The sequence below is a fragment of the Camelina sativa genome, chromosome 20 (genome assembly GCF_000633955.1).
Source record: "Camelina sativa cultivar DH55 chromosome 20, Cs, whole genome shotgun sequence".
Taxonomy (NCBI): domain Eukaryota; kingdom Viridiplantae; phylum Streptophyta; class Magnoliopsida; order Brassicales; family Brassicaceae; genus Camelina; species Camelina sativa.
Window position 1 is genome coordinate 6,423,186 of NC_025704.1, and position 18,197 is coordinate 6,441,382.

Genomic DNA, 18,197 nt, shown 5'->3' on the forward strand with positions numbered 1-18,197 from the left:
GAATTGATAATTCCGATGGAAGGGGTTATCACATGTTTCCATACTAAATGCGTCTCTCTTCCAATTCGTTCTTTACCACTTTCTAGGGTTTCTTCACTTCCTCGGTGGAGGAACAGTAATTTCGTCTCTTCATCGCGATCGATTCTTCAGAAAAGCTTGTGCGTTTCGGCTTCGAGCTCAGATACTTTAGTCGCTGGTGGTTCACCAAAGGAAGATGAGAGACAGAGCAAAGTATCGAGCAAGAAGGGAGGAGATGATGATACCACTGATTTGAAGGTTTGGATGGGTAAGAACGGTTTGCCACCTTGCAAAGTTGTGCTCAACGAGAGACCAGCTCATGATCAGAAGCATAAACCCATACATTATGTTGCTGCTAGTGAAGATCTTCAGGTGGTTGACTTAGCTTTTCAGCAGCTTTATTTGCTTTTTTATACAGTTCCATCGGATTTAATTGGACATGTGTGCTAATATACCTGTCTTTTACAGAAGGGTGATGTGGCGTTTTCAGTTCCCGATTCTTTGGTGGTCACACTCGAAAGAGTTTTGGGAAACGAGACCATTGGTATGAGCTGTTGCTTTCCACATTCCAAGAAACCACTGTTTCTCTTAGATTAGACTTTGTGATTTCTCTTACCTGGTTGCAAACTGAGGGTAGGAATACTTGAATTTTAAAGCTTATCTGAAGCCATAACCGGCCTTTTTTTTTGTGCAGCCGAACTGTTGACGACAAACAAATTGTCAGAACTAGCTTGCCTAGCTTTGTATTTGATGTATGAAAAGAAGCAAGGGAAGAAATCAGTTTGGTATCCCTATATAAGGGAACTTGATCGCCAAAGAGGAAGAGGTCAGTTAGATGCGGAATCTCCTTTGCTGTGGTCAGAGGCTGAGTTAGATTACCTAACTGGTAGTCCGACCAAGGTATTGCGTTAGTGTATACATGACATGTGATGAGCTAGTCTGGTGGGTTCTCAGTGTTGATTTTCTTTAACATGGTTCAGGCCGAAGTTCTTGAGAGAGCTGAGGGGATCAAAAGAGAATACAATGAGCTTGACACAGTTTGGTTTATGGCTGGATCTTTGTTTCAGGTGTTTGATCACTATATTTGCTACTTAAGACTTCGGTTTCTATTTTTCATTTTGATATATGGAATGCTAAACAGGGGCAGCAAGACTTACGTTATGTGATTTGTGTTTTGCAGCAATACCCATTTGACATACCAACTGAAGCTTTTTCATTTGAGATTTTCAAACAGGCATTTGTTGCCATTCAGTCCTGTGTGGTGCATTTACAAGTAATTTTTCATTCTTCTTTTTGTATTCCCTCTTCACAACTTGTATGTCTTGCCCTGTCTGAAAGGATACCTAGAGTTAATTATAATAATATGGTTTTCCCTCTATTACACTATAACTGAATCTAAAGTTTAGCTTGCAGCTCATCATATAAGCAACTAGTCAGGCGTTGCTTGCTGCGTATTCTAATTGAGATTGTCTTCTTTGTACTCAGAATGTTGGTTTGGCTCGTCGGTTTGCTTTGGTTCCTCTTGGACCTCCCTTGTTGGCCTATTGTTCCAACTGCAAGGCAATGCTGACTGCTGTTGATGGTGCTGTTGAACTCGTGGTAGATAGGCCATATAAGGCTGGGGATCCTATAGTTGTCTGGTGCGTCTGTGAGCCAAATTGCTTCCGACACTTGCTTTTAATTCTGATATATCTTTCATACTTTTGTATTTTCTCCTTTATTTGAAGGTGTGGGCCACAACCTAATGCGAAATTGCTTCTGAACTATGGATTCGTTGATGAAGATAACCCTTATGATAGAATAATAGTTGAGGTAGTGATGAAGCTTTGTTGCGTTACTGTGAACACTAGTGTAGTGTTCATGTGATTTTCTCACTGTTTGCATGTTTTATGCGTCATATGCATTCCAGGCAGCGTTGAATACCGAGGATCCTCAATATCAGGACAAGAGAATGGTTGCTCAAAGGAATGGAAAGTTATCCCAACAAATATTTCAGGTATTAACATGTGACTTTCCCGAGTCGACAAGTCTACTTTGCAATTTTTGTGATTTGGATTTTGCATCCACCTCAGGTTCGTGTGGGAAAAGAAAGAGAAGCTGTCCAAGACATGCTTCCTTACCTACGTTTGGGTTACATGTCTGATCCTTCTGAAATGCAATCAGTAATTTCGTCCCAAGGTCCAGTTTGTCCGGTAAGTAGAGGATGAGTGACCTCGCAAACCTTTTTCTAAGTAATCTTTTGACATTTCCTTGATTGCATCAAATGCTCAGTCCCTACGTGTGAAGACTCAATGTACTTCTTCATAAAAAGCTGTCTTACACTCTTGTAAAGGTTTAACACTCAGTCTCGTTTGTAGATGAGCCCTTGCATGGAAAGAGCAGTACTAGATCAGCTTGCTAATTACTTCATGAGACGGTTAGCTGGCTACCCTACTACTCCGAAAGAAGATGATGCATTGGTATGCCGTTAGACTTTGTGATTGCTACAAATCAAATACATTTTTTTGGTTTTCCTGCATGATATTTAATAGAATTCTCAATCAATAGTTGGCAGATCCTGGTTTGAGTCCTAGGAAACGAGTGGCAACCCGGCTTGTCCAGTTGGAGAAGAAAATACTAGTTGCATGCCTTACGACAACAGTCGATTTGTTAAATCAGTTGCCTGATTCAAGCATCTCTCCATGCCCAGCACCATATGCTCCATCCTTGAAATAATAAGGCACTTATCTCCGCACCCTCCCTCACTTGCTAATTAATATCTTCTGACCTTTTAAAAACGATGTTGGTTCAGGTCTGTGCTGTAGCTGCAATTTGTGAACATGGCAGAAGAGTAATTCGTGGTCGTGTCTTTGATCATTTACAATCTGAGGTCGCTTAACGATGGTCAGTTTTTGTGTGTACAAGTCTAGATCTGATCCTAGTGTATGCGGCTCCAAAAACATGACTAGGAAGTTTCCCAATTAATTTTGATTTTGTAAGATTTGTTGATAGCTGCAAGATTAAATCTACCTTCTTGTAGATGGTTGTTGTTACTGAATTCAGAAGTTGATTTGAAAATTTTAATACATTCCAAATTGCAATTGCAGGTAAGTAAGGTACTAGGAGCGTTAAACTATCGCTTGACACGCAAATGTTTCTTCAGCCTATGATTGTCCCTTTTCTTTCAACAATGAAAGCTTAATTCGCATTGTAAAAATCCTGCGTAATGTAATTACAGACATGATTGATGAACCTTATAAAACTTAATTTTGCTATTCCCATCTCCCTCTGTAATGTTCTTCTATCTGTGTTTTAAGTTTCAACTAAGAAATTGAGAATGGCACTGAGCTTTTATTTTGTTGAGAGGTTCAGTTTTAGCTTCAATATAGCCTATTGAAATACAAAAACGTCAAGACGAGTAGATAAAACTAATGAAAACGGCACGCGGTTCTTTGATTTTCGTTGACTCATAAAAAAATCTCCGCATCGAAAATATCTAAGCTAGATCAATGGCTTAAGCTGAAGTACCCTAGTCCGTTCGATTCAAATCCGACGGTGTAAATTGATCGTTCTTTGTGAATGAATCCCGTACCCGAATCTCGTTAACCGCTTGCACCGTTATGGTGGGAATCAGACAGCAGTGAGACAAGAAGAGAGATACTAGTTTTTATCAGATATTTGATATTTCTTCCTCTCTCTCTCTCTCTCTCTACTTGTCTCGGTCGTCTTCGTCATCTTTCTTTTTTTCCTAATTTATCAAACTTTAGGGTTTTGTCTAATCGTGCTCCCTTCGCTCTTAAGGTTTCACTTCTTCTTAGCTTTCTCTGCCTTCCGCTTCAGTTGGATTGGATCATCGATTTCCGCAATTACTCTCAAGTTCAGTCGGTGAGTTCCTTCTTCTTTGCGTACTCGGTGTTTTACTGCCCACGGGCAATTCGAAGTGATTATGTCAGCACGAGCTCGTATATGAATTGCTCAAACTAGGGTTTTGTTTCTATCGAATTCGAGATTTCTGGTCTATTTATTGTCTTCGGGTAATAGGAGGATTAGAACTGTAAGAGTCTTCGGAGGACTAATCCGGGGATCGACTCGAGAATAAGGGAATCTAAAATCAAAATTTCGTCGATATGACTGTGAGAAACGGTGATTTCCCTGGAGATTATTGTTTTGAGACACCCGGACACGGTGGAGATTATGATGAAAGGTCTGATAGCCCTAGTAGTGCCTCTGAGGGTTCTAATACTCCCAAAAGAAAGCTCGGCGGATTAAACTATACTAACCACGAAACGTTTGGTGTATCGAAATTGGTATTACCCTTGTCTGGCATGTCATCATCAGATAGGAAAGACTTGATCCGTAGATTTAGACAAGAGCTAGAACAGATAAGGTATTTCCAGAAAAATTTCGAGCTTTCTAGAACAGTGGCTGTGACTAGTTCAAGTGGTTTGAGTCAAGCCAAGAGTTTTGGTAAGTCTCGATGCTCTACTGGGCCAGGAAAGACAGTGAACCCTATAAGTGCTGCTTCTAAACCGACTCCTGTTAGTACCGCGGTGATGCTTCTGATGAAGCAGTGTGAGGCGCTTCTAAAACGGTTGATGTCACATCAGTATGGTTGGGTGTTTAATACTCCTGTGGATGTTGTCAAGCTTAATATAATGGATTATTTTAATGTTATTAAGCATCCGATGGATTTAGGAACTGTCAAGAATAAGTTAACTTCAGGGACATATTCCTGTCCGTCTGAGTTTGCTGCTGATGTTCGGCTTACGTTTAGCAATGCGATGACTTATAATCCACCTGGTAATGATGTTTACGTCATGGCTGATACGCTGCGAAAGTTTTTCGAAGTGAGGTGGAAGACTCTAGAGAAGAAACTATCCGCTACTAAAACTCATACTGAACCGAGTAACTCAGATGCCCACGAGGAAACTGGGATTGTGATACCTGTACCTGTGTCTAAAAAGAGGAAGACGAGTGCAGTGGAGTGTGAGAACGTTGTAGAGCCTGTTAAGCGGGTTATGAATGGTGAGGATAGACTCAAGCTCGGCAGGGATTTGGAGTCCTTGACTGAGTTCCCACCACAGTTAATAAATTTCTTGAGAGACCACAACTCAAATGAAGGGGTGATTGGAGATGATGAGATTGAGATTGACATTAATGGTCTCAGTGACCATGCTTTGTTTCAATTGCGAGATCTCTTAGATGAGCTTTTGCGAGAGAGCGGAAACAAAAAATCAATTGCTGAACCCTGTGAGATAGAGGTATTTCTCCTTCTATATCTTAGTTTGAATCATTTAATAGCACCATGCTGATAGGGAAGATATATATACTGCAGCTTTTGCATGGATCACTGCCAGGGACTTCATCAATGCAACATTGCGATGGTTAGTTTACAGCCTACTTGTTGTTTGATAAAATTTTCTGCTTGGCTCTTTGATCAGATTGACATTTTTCTTACTGTATATCTTCATTGTAGGGAGTGAAATGGATGATGAGGTTGTTGACATTGGTGGAAATGAACACGCAAAATCAAGCAATTCTCCTGTCACGATAGAGAAGGATCTGGTGTTTGGAAACTCTAATGGTATCTTTCCTTTAACTTGTTTATTTTATCATTATTGTTTACTATGGAAATTTAGTTGGGGTTTGGTTGTTGCTTTTGTCATTTCAAATCCCCGGGACCTCAAATTATGTCAGAAGTGGCTATGGAGCCATATTGTTGTTGACTTGTTGTGACCATTGCTAGCACACTTTTTTTAATCTTCTGTAGTTTTTTACCTGGAGATTTATGATTCTTGCTGTGAAATGATAAGCAACTGATATTCGTGTTGTAGTTTGAAAGTAGGCGGCCTTTAACGTTCACTTCTTTACTAACTAAATATGAAGTACTTTTTGTTTTCCCTTTCTTGTTTTGTTATGATTTCAGATTGTCTGCTGGATCGTACTAACTTCTGATTGCTCCTCTTTTGATGCATATAACTGATCTAGGTAATAGCTTGGAAAACGTCTTCGGTGATCCTAAAATCTCAAGTTTACCAAGGACATCAAAGGTACATAAGGGTCTGGAATAACATGGATAACTGAGCGTTGGTGGGAAACAATGTATACGTCTATGTGAATTGGATGGATAGTCTGTTTATGTGAATTGGATTGTATACTTCTATGGAGAATCTACTCTTCGACCACAATATTGTTGCTGCTGTTGAACCTTAATAATATGAATTGGATGGATAGTCTGTTTGAATTCTGATATACCTAGAAAAAAACTTGCTTGTTGATTCCCAGATTTGTCAGGGTAATCTAATTGTTTCTTCGTACTCCTGCGCTGATACAGGGGATTGAAAACATGGATCCTGAACCTACGTTGGATGGAGCTACAAGCGCTTCCCCAACAAGAGAATGTGAGTATTTCTTTGTTAGTGCTTAAAAGTTTGGTTTTTCTTGGTGAAACTTATGATTTGTTATTTCCTTTCTACAAGTAGCATCCGCTGGTGGGTTGGATCAGCTGGAAAGTGCATCTCAGGAGAAAATAAGTTCTATTGAAGAGGTCGATTGTCAGCAAGATGGTAAGAAAAGAAGTCTGGCAGAAAAATGTTTCTGCTCTTGTGTCTGAGGTGGCATCTCACTCTTGATCCTTTAATACACTAGGAAATAGTGCTCAGAATGAGAAGCAACTACCTCCTGAAAAGGTCTACAGGGCTGCTTTATTGAAGAATCGATTTGCAGACTTAATTTTGAAATCCCGCGAGAAACCTCTTAACCAGGTTTGTTGTGGGATCCGACCCACTAGTCTAAGTCCTTTATTACCTTTGAAATAGTTTTTTAAAAATTATTTGTTTTCCTGAGACCAGAATGTCACGAGAGACCCAGAGAAGCTGCAGCGTGAGAGAGAAGAACTCGAGCTTCAAAAGAAGAAAGGTTTGCTTCCTTGATGTGCTAGTTTATGTTTAATGGGTGAAATTTATCACCTCTAAGTGATAAAATCATACTGCAAGCTGGATTGATTGTGTGTGTTCTTTAATAACAGAGAAAGCGCGGTTACAAGCAGAAGCTAAGGCAGCTGAAGAAGCTCGTAGGAAAGCTGAGGCACAAGCTGCAGCAGAAGCGGCAGCTGAGGCTAAGAGAAAGCTGGAGCTTGAAAGAGAAGCAGCGCGCCAGGCTTTGATGGAGGTAAGATGTTGATTACTGCGTTGCATGCGAGAGACATTTCTTGATTCATTTTATTTCATAGTATCTGAATGGACTAGTCATTAACTAAAGAAAAAAAATGGAATATGTAGTCTCACTGTATTGCTGAGACATCAGTTTTTGGTATGGTAAATGATGCAGATGGAGCAGTCGGTTGAACTCAATGAAAACGCAAAGTTTCTCAAGGATCTGGAGCTGCTGAAAACAGACCAACTGACAAATGAAATAGAGGAGGATGGGCCTGATGTGTCTCACGATGGATTGCTGCGTAGTTTCAGTTTTGGGGGTAGTAATCCTCTGGAGCAGCTTGGACTGTTTATGAAACAGGATGAAGATGAGGAGGAAGCTGATCCGCTTACTTCACCAGCTCCTGGAATTGATATAGAAGAGGGAGAGATTGATTGAGCCAAACAAATAGAAGTATCTGGATTGATGAAAATATATACTACTGTGACTGATACAGTAGACTCAAGCAGAGAGAGAGGCGTCCAATGAAAATATGAATGAGGAAAGGATTGGATTGTGGTAGTAAGCGTGGAAACATGGTCATTCATGCATGAGTTGAGTTTTGCTTGGAATGTTCCTGAGAAATGTATTCTATAGTCTAGTCTAAAAATTGTTTTTTTTTTTCTTTTTCTTTTTCTTTGCGTTGTTGCTGTGTGATTTTGTGTGTTCTCTTCGTGCATAAAAGGGTCTTATGATCCGTCTGTAACAGTAAAATAAAGACTTCATTTAGCATTTTGATCCCTCGATATTTGGATCCCAAGAAGAGCCTTGTGTTCCTTTTATTTGACTAAAGCAGCAAAAGAGAGTGTTGAAAATAAATAAATAAACTCGAAATCTCTCTTTCACTCACTCGAGTCGACTCTACTACAACTTCCTGATTAGGTTTTCTCTGCATGCTAAATTGTGTGTGAGGTAAATTAGTAAGCAATTTACGAATGGCGACTCCGACGCAGCTCGATTTCTCTTCCCCTGGTGTTGATGGTGGTTACGAAGACGACGACGATACCTCTCCGCTATCAGCATCCCTCTCCCGACGAAAATCTCAACGGAAGCGTTCCTCGAAACGTGCTGCTGCTGCTTCCGAAACAGTAACAGTAGAAGAAGAGACGAAGAAGAAGAAAAGGAAGAAGGTTAAGAATAGCAACAACAACAACGACAAAGTGATTTCTCCGATGAACAGCAACCGGATCTGGAACGAAGAAGATGAGCTCGCTATCTTAAAGGTCTGTTTCCTACTTTGTTTCATCTCCTATACTCGATTGCGTTGTGTAATTTTGTGATTCCTTTACCTTAAGCCAACACATTCTACTAAATTATTCTTAGGGACTAGTTGATTACCGAGCTAAGACAGGGTATCATACCAAAATCGATTGGGATGCTTTTTATCGTTACATCGGAGGTTCAATTCATGTCAAAGTCACTAAGGATCAGCTCTCGAGTAAGATCAGGAAGTTGAAAAAGAAGTTTCTCGATCACATGCTAGACATCAATGAAGGAATTGATCCGCATTTTACTAGGTCTAGTGACTCTGAAGCTTTTGGGTTTTCCATGATGATTTGGGGTGAAAATAATGCTCAACTTACTAATGGTGCTGGTGTGGATAAACCACACCAGAGCGAGAATGAAGTAAGTGAAACATCTGTGATAAATGATTTGCTTTGATGAATTGAAGTTATGAGTTTCCTTTGTTTGCCTCTAATGGTTATAGAAAGAATGATTAATTTGGATATTGTTGAATCAGGAGGAGGTCGAGGAAGTGGCCTTAATTGACAATGGGGCAGCCAAAAGTGACTTTGATGGCAAATCACATCATGAAGCTATTGCTGTTGACAAAATAACTACTGAGAACGGAACTGCTGGAAAAGAGAATGATGATGATGATGAGTTGTGCGCAGTGCAGGATGCATTTGAGACCATGATGGCGCAAGGTTTAAGTGATTATCAGAAGAAGCTGCGTGTTAAGAAGCTGATGAGCCTTGAAACTGAGAAAAGAAGAGAGTTGAGCAATGAATGGAAAGCTTTATGTGATGAGGAAAGTAAATTGAGTATCAAGAAGCTTAGATTTACAGCAAAGCTTGCAGAGGCAGCAAATTAATGAAGAAAGATGAAAAATCAAGAAAGCCATTACTGCATTTGGTGTTGCTCATTCCAAAATTGGCTTTGGATTGGATATATAGTTTAGTAGTTCTTACTTCTCTAGTTCAGTCATTACCTATGGATGTGGTTTTTTGTCTTCAGCTTTCTACAACTTTTGGTGATACTACTTGGGAAGTTGTTTCTTTGTGGTATGTCATTAGTGGTAAGAAAATTAGAATAATATAAGTCTATGTGTGACTTTGTGAGAGGATTCATAAAAAAATGAAAAAGGGTTGATATATATATAGTTATATACTATAAAGTATTTTTGGTCAATTTATGGTTAACATGATTAAATATTGTCATCATATACATGTGTCAATCAGTCTATTGCTTTAGCTATAACTCAAAAACGAGAGACGACATAAAAAGGGATTAAGTTTCTTCGTCTTCTTCTTCATCCATTGTTGTGGATTAGGGTTGAGATTCCGAATCTCAATGTCGATCAATATCGGAGAAATCTCGGTTCCAGACCTCCCAGTCTTCTTCTCCATGTTCTTAACCATTTACCTAATCGCTTACTTCATCGCCTTCCGCAATTGGAAACCACAAATCCGTCCCGAAGCTTCTAGCTGCCTGATCTCAATCTTCCACGGAACACCAGCCGTTTTCCTCGCCACACGCGCCGTCTTCTCCTCCTCCTCACGCACCTTCGCCTCCGCCAACACCGCCTCCCAAAACACCGTCCTCGATTTCAGCGTCGCTTACTTTCTCACCGATCTCCTCCACTACATCGTATTCAACCCAAGCGACGTGCTCTTCATCGGCCACCACTTAGCCACTCTCTTCGTCTTCCTCACGTGCCGGTTCCTCGTCTTCCACGGGGCTTGCGCAATCTTAGGCCTATTGATCCTAGCGGAAGTCACGAGCGCCTGTCAGAACGCGTGGACGCTCGCCGGAGCTAGAAAGAGCGATCCGGATTCACGGTTAGCCGTAAAAGTGTACCATCTCTTGTCACCTCCGTTTTACGCCTTCTACAGTATCGTTAGGGGTGTGTTGGGACCTTTGTTTTTCGTGAAAATGGTGTCGTTTTACGCTAGAGGTGGTGCTCATGGTGTGATACCTAATTGGTTGTGGGTTTCTTGGGCTATTGTTGTTGGAACTGCTATTACTGTTAGTATACTTTGGATTTGGAACCTCTGGATTGATTTGTTTAGAGAAAGGAAAGCTAACCAACTAGGACATGACAAGAAAATTAGATAGCTTTCTTTCTTCTCTCTACATCATTGTTTGAGCTTCCTTTCTCATATGTACTATATAATATATATATCATTATTGTTTTCACCTTTTAGAATTCTCTTTACATTATGTATGTTTTGCTTTTGGTGTGCAAAATGCACTGTTTAATTCATCTCTGTATTGTTCACTTGTTTATCTAAGAGTTGCTACCTATTGACTCTTTGTGTTTACAGACTAGTGTAATATTGTTCATAATCATAACACCTTGTAAACGACACTGATTGCCTTAGACTTGCTACTACAACAGATCTTAAAATTCGTGGTGGATTGAAGTGACATTTCCTTATTATTACAGTTTTAGTCATGTCAAACACTTGCATTGCGTCGCATCAATTCAGATATGCTCATAGGCGACATTAGGAGTATATGCGGATTTGTGTTTCATTCAATTGATCATTTTCAGAATGACTCCGGGGGTTAAAGGTTATGATATATCTGGTAGCTTCCCAAGAGCTGCATAGCATGTTATTGTTAGCCACAATAAATAAGTCACTCTGAGGTTTTGTTGTGTGCTATGAGGATGTCTTGTGTAACCCTACGAGCGGAAAGGGGAAGTAGAAGAAAGCTACAACCATCATAAGCAGCAAGTACTACTTTCCAACACCATGTCATAGCTTTGCGTAAGCAAAAGCCGTCTCGCGCAACTCACTGAAATAGCTTAAAAACTTCCTTCACAGGTTTGCTTCTCGCTCGCAGCTTTCTTTGTATCATACTTATCCATTGCTGAAGCTACCCAAGCAATCATGGAGTAACCCTGTTTGTAATATAAAAAGTGACTCTCTTAGCATCTATCTTTACGTTTGCAGAAGATATGACGCACAAACAAGGCAGAGAAGGTTGGATTACATTACAGACATGACAGAAGCGGACTGAAGAGACACCTGTGATGGAATTCAAGTTGTTGAGCTGGGAAAACCAAAGTGGGAGGAGGCAAAGATGAAAATGAAATCTCATGTGGCCTTTATGAGAAGCAAGGTCACAGTCTCACAGATCTTCTTCAGGTATTGTCCTCCTGCGAGTGTGTGACCATGCACACACGGATTTCAACAAGAAGTTGCTGCAACGCAATTATGTAATTTGAACCAGCTCATGGAACCGGTCGAACCACCACCCTACAAACATTTGTCCTTCCGACTTAGTTGCCAACTTTTCATAACGTTTATATATGTTCTAACCCATGACAGGACCAACACTAAATCCCCTGAAACCAGTAACTGGTAAATCATATGTTCATGAACTTGGCAGCATCAAAAGTTAGTTAGGGAAAGTGTAAGAGAGCACAAAACCTAGATGTCCATATCTTCGCCTGCTATGGTCATTGGATTGTGAACTTTTCATGTATTGGAGAGGATAGGAACAGATTTGAGGACTAAACATACCATCCAAGCTGAGACATCGTGCAAGGCAATTTACTGAATAGTAGAAAGTACACAAATTGAACCAATTTACTGAGATTAATCATAAAAGTAAGCAATGAGCTGACATCCTATAACTTAAAAGGAGCATAAACTCTATTAAGACTAAATATTCCCAAAGATATATCAAAGGAGAAAGATAGATTCGATATTTTTCGTAGCGTTACTTCTTCTTTCTTCCCCGCTAAAAAATTTTGGGTGAAGGTTTATCGCGCAGGATCGCCGATCCTGGATCGGGATGGCGAGTTCATCGCGGGAACTGAAACACTCTTAGCAAATCATGTTTGGGCTCTAAACGGGCCTCAAAATTAAAAATAACCCAGTAATATTAATGCTGGTACCCACAACATAACCGCCGACCCGGTGATTGAGAACCGGAATAAGCTTTCTCCTTAACTTCTGCCTCACGCAAAAAAAAACACCCCTTAAAAAAGCTCATCTCCTGTGTTCTCTAACTACTTGTCACCTACCTGAGAAAACAGAACTCCTATAAAAACACATACAAAACCTAAAATCCATACAGGAGCAGAAACTTAAAGCCAATCATGCCGTGGAACAATATTAGAAACAGAAAGGTGGCTCTGGGTCTAGGACTAGGAGCAGTAGGAGCTGCCTTTATGGGGGTGACGGTGAGATCGTCTATGTTCACAGTTGAAGGTGGCCAGAGAGCTGTTCTTTTCGACAGATTTAACGGGGTTCTCGAAGAACCTATCGGAGAAGGGACACATCGTAAGATTCCGTGGGTGCAAAAGCCCTATATCTTCGACATTCGGTCCACACCCTATAAAATCAAGTCCAACTCTGCAACTAAGGATCTTCAGATGGTCAACTTCACACTTCGTGTTATGTATCGCCCTGTCGTAAGTAGAATACGTGAATACTATTTTGGGATATATACAAAATAACATACAAATACATAAGTCAATTTATATATATTTTTTTTTTTTCTGTGGATTCGTGTTAGGTTTCGCGCCTCCCGTACATATATCAAAACTTAGGCCGCAACTACGGCGACAGGGTCCTACCATCGATCGGGCCCGAGGTGTTGAAAGCAGAAGAGCTCGTAACAAGACGTTCACAAGTCTCGGCTCTTATACGCCAAACGCTAATCAAACAAGCTAGGGAATTCAACATTATTATCGATTACGTGTCGATCACGGATCTCTCGTACAGTAAAGAGTTCTTGAGTGCGGTGGAGCGGAAGCAGCAGTGCCGGGTTAAGTAGGTTGGCGGGCAGTGCGACCACCCTGGATACACAGGTTACAGGAGCATATACATATAAGAAAAGGGGCAAAAAAAAAATTTGTAAGCTAAAAAGACACAAAAAAAAAATTGTAAGTTAAAAAGACACAAAATTTTTTTTTTTTAAGTTTAAAAGGGCACAAAAGAAAATTTATAAGCTAGAAAGGAGAAAAAAATTATATGAACAAAAAAAAATCTAAACAAAAAATGACTATAGGTTAAAAGGGCATTCTTTTTAGTTTGCCCAAAGGCACGTAATATGTTTAAGCCGATATTGGAAAGCTGGTGGCGCAGCAAGAAGCTGAGAGGTCCAAGTTCCTAGTGGCGAAGGGCCAAAGACCGATCAGGAGAGACGAGTGGCTGTGATTAGAGCCGAGGGAGAGAGCGAGTCGGCTCGGGGGCTCATATCGAAAGTTGCCGCAGATGCTGGAATGGGGTTGATCGAGCGTAGAAGGATCCAGGCGGCTAGAGAGATTGCGGTAACGCTCTCTACGTCCCCCAATGTTGTCTATTTGCCAAGTGTGGGGGGGAGATATGTTGTTTGCAATGAACGGTCCGAGTTACCGCAATATCAGGGTGTTTAATCAAGGATATGTTGTTTGCAATGAACGGTTTGATCCGAGCCCGTAACTACTTTAATTAATAGCAAAATCAGGGTGTGTAATTGTGTATGTTTGGACTTTGGATTTGTGTTTTCCAGATTAATTATTGATTTTTCTGTGTTTATTTTAAAAATAATTTAATATACTAAAAATACCAGTTTTAATTAAGTAGTATTTGGGGTTAATATCTTTCTCCAATTTAAAGTAAGATAAAATACCAGTTTTAATTAAGTAGTATTTGGGGTTAATATCTTTCTCCAATTTAAAGTAAGATAAAATAAAGTAAAATATGTAATCCTATTTTTTCAGCAATATATGTAATCATATACAGATATGGTTCGGATAGTGATACGGTTATCTGAGTTTAGTATATAATCAACAACATCCCTACGGCGAGATACGAGAATCAACAAGACTGCCATCAAAAGAGAGAGAAACAGAAACTAATTATTAACCTAATTAACTCAACTCTATTTAGAAGTTGAGCTTATATTATATATATTGATGTTGTTCCTGAGGAGTAGACTCAAGAATAGGGAGTTTAGTATAGGTTTGGATTTTCATTTTTTTTTTGTTTCAAACCTTTGCAAAGCTATGGATCTCTATCTAACAGAACTCGCACATTTCCTTACACGTTCTTTCCACACCCGCCTTTCCAGCAACAATGTTCAGAAGTCACAAGTGTGAAGTGTCACGTCGAAAGAAACTTTCGTTTATCTATCAGGGAGTTGAGATCATTTGAGCCGATTAAGTATTATTAAAGGGCCTAATCGACCGATTCAAATATTGCAAATTAGTGTCAGCACTTTAATATATATATATATATATATATATATATATATTTAAATACGGCAATTACTGGCATTAGTGACAGTTTAATATTCTAAAAATTCGACCAGTGTCTTACTTATACATTTCTCTGTAGAGTCTTCGATTATTATTTTATGGTCAAGTTCACCATGAGCGACCAAAGTTTTTTTTTGAAAATGTCAAGGTTTTTGTTTCTCATTTTTTTCGTTGATTGATGTAACTCTTTTATAATGTTTTCTTTGAACATTGAAAATTATTCTTAAAACATTATCATTCAAGGTAGGATGGTCAAACAATAATTTCACCATTCCTTGCAAAATTCCCAAACTTAAACTACCTAAATATTGTGACGAAAAGGAATATTACAATGAATGTTACCTTTAATAACCAAGGTGAGTTATTATGAGTTGATGATCATGAATTATGGATTGTTGTAAGTAAATAAATCAAATTTTGGTGCTGTCATTTTGCCACACTTCTATGATTAAAAAACAACATAATGAAGTGGCAATCTCTATGATTAATAATTTTGGAATCTCTCATTCTCATTCAACAGTTCCAAATTTATAAATTCAGTGAATAAATTATACGCAAAGGAAAAAAAAAAAAAACTTTCAGCACTTGTACGTTTTCTAGAAATATTTACAAATCTGAAAAAGCCAAAAAAACAAAACTTTCGAGTTACGATAACCGCGTTTCAGAGGATAATTTTTTTCTCATCTCTCTCTCACATCAAACCAAATTCAGCCAATGACACTTTCTCCACAACCTCTCTCTCTTTCTCTTCTCCGTCGTCCTCATTTTATCATTCTCTGTAAATTAGTCTCAAATCATATAGGAAATCCGAAACTGGGTTTTGATCAATTTTGACTCTTTTTGCATCCAATTTCAATTTCAATTGTTCTGTTAACCCTTCAGAATCAGGTGGGTCGATTCCAAGTTGGGAAAACAAACCCTAGCCAACCCTCCATTGATGTGATCTCTCTCACACACAGAAAAAAAAAATCTGGTCTTTTGCTAATAAGGAAATGCCAGGGGTAGCTGTGAAGCTCTATAGCGTCTTCTTTAAGTTACTTTTGAAACATCGTCTTCAGAATCTTATTTCAATCTCTTCTTCTTCTGATAAAGATGGCTTACCTGATTCCTTCGGTGTTTCAACCCGATCCGACGAATCCGTCGCCGCCGCGAATCCCTCTTTCACCGACGGTGTTGCCACCAAAGACATACACATTGATCCAATGACGTCACTCACCGTAAGGATCTTTCTCCCTGAATCTGCTCTCTCCCCACCTGAACCCGATTCGGTATCTCGCCACAAGGATACTTATCACAACAGATCTGATCGGAGACACAGCTACGGACCTAACCAGAACTCTCCTGCGCCGGCTGAGAGGAACGAGTCGAGGAGGAACAGCTACGGATGTAACAACGAGAATCTAGAAACCTATGGAGGATACGCGCCATCTGCGAAGAGGAGTTCACGGAAACTGCCAGTGATGTTGCAGTTTCATGGTGGTGGTTGGGTTAGTGGAAGTTCTGATTCGGCGGCTAATGACTTCTTTTGTCGGAGGATTGCTAAAGTTTGTGATGTGATTGTATTGGCCGTTGGGTATAGGCTTGCCCCTGAGAATAGGTATCCTGCAGCGTTTGAGGATGGAGTTAAAGTGTTGCATTGGCTTGGGAAACAGGCTAATTTAGCTGATTGTTGCAAGTCTTTGGGTAATCGACGTGTTAATGGTGTTGAGGTGAAGAAGCTGAATGTTCAAGGACAGATAGTTGATGCTTTTGGAGCTTCCATGGTTGAGCCTTGGCTGGCAGCTCACGCTGATCCTTCCAGGTTTGTATATTGTGTAACCCTGCTTGTTTGCTTGCTGTGTATCTTTCGGTTTTATCAGCTGTGATGCTTAAAGACAGACAAAGTATGAACTTTAATCGGTTAAAGTATGAGCTAGAGATGCCTAGAGTTAGATGTAGATGACCATAGTATGGATTGCTCTCAAGAGTTTAGGTAATGTTTTCAAAAAAACTTGGATTTAAGTGTGATCCATGAAATGTTTTTAGGATTATGTAAGTGTGATTCAGATTGTTACAGCGATGTTGATACTTGTTTTCAGAGATTGTTTCCTGGAATTTAAACCTGTTTTTGGGATTAAAGATCTTTAGAATAGTTTTCACGTTGATCTAGCCATCTAGGAATAACTAGGTACAAGGTCAGGATTCTTTGGAGTACTAGTTAGATGCATCTAGATAGCTTTATCTTCCATTGCTTGCAGTCTCACATTAAGTTCTGTTTCTCAACTTGTTGCTCCTATGACTTTAAACAGATGTGTGCTTCTCGGGGTGAGCTGTGGTGGGAACATAGCAGACTATGTAGCTCGGAAAGCAGTGGAAGCTGGGAAACTACTAGAACCGGTGAAAGTTGTTGCACAGGTTTTAATGTACCCCTTTTTCATTGGTAACAACCCAACACAGTCTGAAATAAAGCTGGCAAACTCTTACTTCTACGATAAGCCCGTCTCTGTTCTCGCCTGGAAACTCTTCTTACCAGAGAAAGAGTTCGACTTTGACCACCCGGCAGCAAACCCACTTGCTCATAACCGCAGTGGACCGCCTCTGAAGCTAATGCCTCCAACGCTTACAGTAGTAGCTGAGCATGACTGGATGAGAGACCGAGCCATTGCTTATTCAGAAGAGCTTAGAAAGGTAAACGTAGATTCTCCAGTTTTAGAATACAAAGACGCAGTTCATGAATTTGCAACACTTGATATGCTTCTCAAGACTCCTCAGGCGCAGGCCTGCGCCGAAGATATTGCCATTTGGGTCAAAAAATACATTTCGATCCGCGGCCATGAGTTCTCTTACTGAAATTTTACCTTGTTATTATTATTCATTTTCTTCCTATTTTTGTGTGATAGCAAGATTTTCTGGTTAGGATTAGAGACCATCCAAGAGCAAGTCTTTTTGCAAAGTTATCAAATTTATTTTTTGGGGTTAAATTATGTATTCATATGTACGTATTCTGAATAAACCATCTTGGTTCAATACCAAATTTTCAAGTTTGTTCTCGGTTTGACATCTGCATCTTGTGGAGTTGGGATCAAATTGAAAGTTTCTTATACTTCATATTATCTCCATCACTAAATCAAATGACACGATTCTTGAATGTTGAAATCTTCAACTTTTTCTGTAACTTCATAGTGAATGATGAAGATATGAAATACGATGAATAACCAAAAAGCCGAAGATAATCTTTGAAAGGGCTCAATTCGAACCAAGTTTTTTGGGATTACAAATCACATTTTTAAACAGAGAGACTAGACAAACTAAAAAGAGTATCAATACAGCAGAACAAGACGGAAACCAAGAAGATGATTACTTTGAAACTTTCTTCTTCCCTGCAATGGCAATTTTCTTGCCCTTAAGAGTCCTGCAATTGTTCTTGGTTCTCTGTCCCCGACATGGCAACCCTTGGATATGCCTTACACCACGGTAACACTGGATCTCCTTCAACCTCTTGATTGCAAGAGCATTGAACCTCCTCTGCAACACCCACAACAAAAAA

The 18,197-nt window shown here is 39.7% G+C and overlaps 7 protein-coding genes across 8 annotated transcripts in view; 6 read left to right on the forward strand and 1 right to left on the reverse strand.

Annotated features, from left to right (window-relative positions):
- Window positions 1-3,085, forward strand: LOC104705699 (ribulose-1,5 bisphosphate carboxylase/oxygenase large subunit N-methyltransferase, chloroplastic; the record flags this gene model as incomplete). The annotated part of the gene is given in 12 exon segments (XM_010493925.2): window positions 1-390; window positions 487-562; window positions 713-918; window positions 999-1,085; window positions 1,199-1,291; window positions 1,504-1,658; window positions 1,746-1,830; window positions 1,928-2,014; window positions 2,091-2,210; window positions 2,376-2,477; window positions 2,566-2,737; window positions 2,810-3,085. Coding segments are annotated over 11 exon segments (1,554 nt in total). The 3' UTR covers window positions 2,734-2,737; window positions 2,810-3,085.
- On the forward strand, window positions 3,612-7,925 carry LOC104769664 (transcription factor GTE9-like). Of its 2 annotated transcripts, none has more exons than XM_010493929.2 (10): window positions 3,612-5,258; window positions 5,333-5,381; window positions 5,474-5,581; window positions 5,986-6,047; window positions 6,332-6,398; window positions 6,477-6,563; window positions 6,646-6,761; window positions 6,849-6,915; window positions 7,025-7,167; window positions 7,327-7,925. In XM_010493929.2, the coding sequence occupies exons 1-10, from the start codon at window positions 4,125-4,127 to the stop codon at window positions 7,588-7,590; spliced, it is 2,097 nt and encodes a 698-aa protein (XP_010492231.1). In that variant the 5' UTR covers window positions 3,612-4,124; the 3' UTR covers window positions 7,591-7,925. The 2 variants fall into 2 exon arrangements, with proteins under 2 accessions (XP_010492231.1, XP_010492232.1); XM_010493930.2 differs by having other exon boundaries at window positions 6,480-6,563.
- Window positions 7,980-9,525, forward strand: LOC104769663 (GLABROUS1 enhancer-binding protein-like 2). Its single transcript, XM_019242399.1, has 3 exons — window positions 7,980-8,414; window positions 8,515-8,817; window positions 8,933-9,525. The coding sequence occupies exons 1-3, from the start codon at window positions 8,127-8,129 to the stop codon at window positions 9,284-9,286; spliced, it is 945 nt and encodes a 314-aa protein (XP_019097944.1). The 5' UTR covers window positions 7,980-8,126; the 3' UTR covers window positions 9,287-9,525.
- LOC109131415 (TLC domain-containing protein At5g14285-like) lies at window positions 9,640-11,728 on the forward strand. The gene is made up of 2 exons (XM_019242400.1): window positions 9,640-11,243; window positions 11,373-11,728. The coding sequence occupies exon 1, from the start codon at window positions 9,766-9,768 to the stop codon at window positions 10,528-10,530; it is 765 nt and encodes a 254-aa protein (XP_019097945.1). The 5' UTR covers window positions 9,640-9,765; the 3' UTR covers window positions 10,531-11,243; window positions 11,373-11,728.
- LOC104769665 (prohibitin-5, mitochondrial-like) lies at window positions 12,515-13,316 on the forward strand. The gene is made up of 2 exons (XM_010493931.1): window positions 12,515-12,841; window positions 12,946-13,316. Exons 1-2 carry the CDS (start codon window positions 12,527-12,529, stop codon window positions 13,204-13,206), a joined length of 576 nt encoding a protein of 191 aa, XP_010492233.1. The 5' UTR covers window positions 12,515-12,526; the 3' UTR covers window positions 13,207-13,316.
- LOC104769666 (probable carboxylesterase 16) lies at window positions 15,327-17,710 on the forward strand. Its single transcript, XM_010493932.2, has 2 exons — window positions 15,327-16,472; window positions 16,960-17,710. The coding sequence occupies exons 1-2, from the start codon at window positions 15,664-15,666 to the stop codon at window positions 17,498-17,500; spliced, it is 1,350 nt and encodes a 449-aa protein (XP_010492234.1). The 5' UTR covers window positions 15,327-15,663; the 3' UTR covers window positions 17,501-17,710.
- LOC104772253 (30S ribosomal protein S13, chloroplastic-like) overlaps window positions 17,854-18,197 on the reverse strand; it is a gene marked incomplete in the record, with an annotated part of 3,749 nt that continues 3,405 nt past the window's right edge. The window contains 1 exon segment of the mRNA XM_019242498.1: window positions 17,854-18,175. Coding sequence (XP_019098043.1) covers window positions 18,008-18,175 — 168 coding nt within the window.